The following is a 2672-nucleotide window of genomic DNA, read 5'->3' as shown; positions in this document are numbered from 1 at the left end:
CGAACATTACTATCGGTACCTCGAATATTTCGATAGGTCGTATACTCCCACTCCGTTCCTCGTAGAGGGCTTCCGCTCGCCAGGTGCGCGGCCAACAGGAAGAGCTTTATAAAGGCCTGGCGTGCCCGGAAGAACTCGACGATTGTTGTGCGGCGCCAGTGCCTCGTCCCGTTCGACGCACCCTTCGAAAATAGCGACCGATAGATCGGAGAGTTCGGGTCGACAAGCTGACGCCGTATATACTCCTTCGTCGGAATAAACGAGGGGTTATCCGCCAAATAATAGCCTTCAGTCGAGATGGACGAGTTGTCTTCGAGATCGGCTAGATTTAGGCGAGGGAGGTCTCGTTGCGGAAGAAGGATCAGTCGAGAAAAGAGAAGGTCGAGCAGGTCTTTCTCCAGTCGCTGGTGAAGCTCGCAAATTCCGCGGAATGTATATTTTTTTTCGTAGACGAGGTAGGTATCCAGCCCTAGATCGATAATCGGCTTGTTCTCCGAGACTCGTTCTTTCAGAGCCTTAAGTAGATATCTTCGAATCCGTCCGACCTCCTCAAAGTAGTTATGGCCATGAGATACCGTCACCCACGGAAGATTCGTCCGATAATACTCCGCCACATCAAATAACGAGTCTGGATTCTGATTTTGCTGGAGCTCCTTCGTCCAGATCGAGCCAAGGAGGAAGAGGCGGGAGGCGTAGATGATCTTTGAGGTCATCTTCGAAATCACCGACTCCGATTTAAACGACTGGTCACTCGGATTTATCGACTGCAGGACAAGAAAGAGTATCACTGGGTTTCGGAAGGTAGTATACTCTAGGGTAGTCTCAAACTTAACCTCAGTGCGTAAGAGGTCCATAACGATATCGACGACGAGTGCCTCGAGATTTTGGAGGCTCTGCTCGTTATGTTCCTCGAATATCTCGAGTAATAAGCCGTATAATCCGCGTTGAAGGTCATGAAGATGATCCACGAGAGTGGTCGAGAGGTGAATACTCTGTAGGTAGTCATAATTCCCATCCGGCTCTTCTCGCTCTTTATACTCTAGGAGACGGACGAGAAAAACGAAGAGATCCCCGAAGAGTGCGAAGTATCCTCTCTGTGTTGTGAGCTCAAGCTCGATAAAGTCCTTTGTAAATGTGGTGAAGTGGCTAACCTCCTCTTCCTTTAGCTCTAGACGCACAGACCGAATCAGTCGTGGAATCAGATTCGAGATTTTTGACTGGAGCCTCGTTATTATCGTATGGAGAGTCGATGTCTCCGAGGGTGTCTCCGTATTTATCGCGGTGATCAGCTCAAGGAGTAGTGGGACATCCTTATTCTCGTGGAAGATCTCAAATCGGGAATTTCGAAGGAATGCACTCTTGTTTTTCGAGGTCAGGTTTTTCGAGGACGATATTTTCGAGAGGGCTCGTTGTTCCTTTTCTAGGTAGTTTGACAAGGCATCTCTCATCTCGAGGTCCTCGTTCGGGAAATTCGAGGCTGGAGTGGGTAATATCGAGTGTTGATGGCGCTGGAGGTTTGGTAGTGGTGTCTCAGGAGTGTGCGATATTAACGAGGGTAGCTTCGGAATAAATAAGCCTCGATTACTCCTTGGAAAGAGGACCTGGCCCGGGAGATGATAGATAATATCAGTTCGTTTTGTCTTACTATCCCATCGAATATTATGAGTGTGGATTCGGTGCTGTCGAGCCTTCTTCCCGTCTAGAGTAAAGTAGGGGCAGTCCGGACAGTGGTAGGTATCGAAGATGACGGGGAGCTGGTCGAAATAGTAGACATTAGGCTCGATTAAGGGGATATTATGGTATGAGATCGTTTTATACGATTGGAGGGTCGAGATAATCGATGCGCGGCTCGGTTTTTCCAGGTCTTTCCAGTACTGTTGATGGGGTGGGTGACTAAGGTGTTTGAGAAGGCTCGTCTTGCCTGAGAGGGCCTCTTGACACTCTGAGCATAGAATAATAGATAAATCCGAGGAGTAGACCAGAAAAGGCGGGTTTAGGATCGTTACCGGCGAAGAGGGGGTCGATAAAAATGACTCGCGTGAGAGGGTAGTGTATTGGTAGAGGTTAAGTGTGTCCACCATCCTCAGTATCTTCATAGGTTAAACTTTCAATATTAGAGTTCTCTTTAGATTTTTCGAGAGAGAACTCATTTTTAAAGAGGAGAGCTACGTTCTATATGAGAGGGATTAGGTAGAGATAGATATTAGATAATAGGACGAGAATTTCGAAGAGAGCGTAGGTATTAGCGAGGTAGCGGTGTAGATATAAGCGAGATAGCGGTGTAGGTATAAGCGAAATAGCGGTATAGGGATAAGCGAAATAGCAGTGTAGATATAAGTGAAATAGCGGTATAGATATAAGCGAAATAGTAGGATAAGTATAAGTAAAAGAGTAATATAGATATAAGTAAGATAATAATAGAGATATAAGCGAAGTAATAATATAAATATAAGTAAAGTAGCGATATAGATACTTTACTCCTTAAATTAATAAAAGATCCTTAATTCTATATTAGACTTTTTAAGACTTAATCTAGATATATTAAGATATTAATTAAAATAATTAAGATATAAAATATAAGTTAAATAAAGTAAATAAATAGAAGAGAATAAAGAGAATAAATAAAGAATAAATAGAATAAATAAAAGAGAATAGATAAATAGAAGAGAATA

At 43.9% G+C, this 2672-nt stretch overlaps 1 protein-coding gene across 1 annotated transcript; it reads right to left on the bottom strand.

Annotated features, from left to right (window-relative positions):
- Window positions 1–10: 10 nt before the first annotated feature.
- On the bottom strand, window positions 11–1448 carry PV07_12813 (uncharacterized protein; the record flags this gene model as incomplete). Its single annotated transcript, XM_016400380.1, has 1 exon — window positions 11–1448. A coding segment is annotated over one exon (1437 nt), but the record flags the coding sequence as incomplete, so codon positions are not given.
- Window positions 1449–2672: the final 1224 nt, after the last annotated feature.

The sequence above is a fragment of the Cladophialophora immunda genome, assembly GCF_000835495.1.
Source record: "Cladophialophora immunda strain CBS 83496 unplaced genomic scaffold supercont1.172, whole genome shotgun sequence".
Classification (NCBI taxonomy): Eukaryota; Fungi; Ascomycota; class Eurotiomycetes; order Chaetothyriales; family Herpotrichiellaceae; genus Cladophialophora; species Cladophialophora immunda.
The sequence above is the reverse complement of the archived record's forward strand: the minus strand, read 5'-3'. Positions and strand labels throughout refer to the sequence as shown.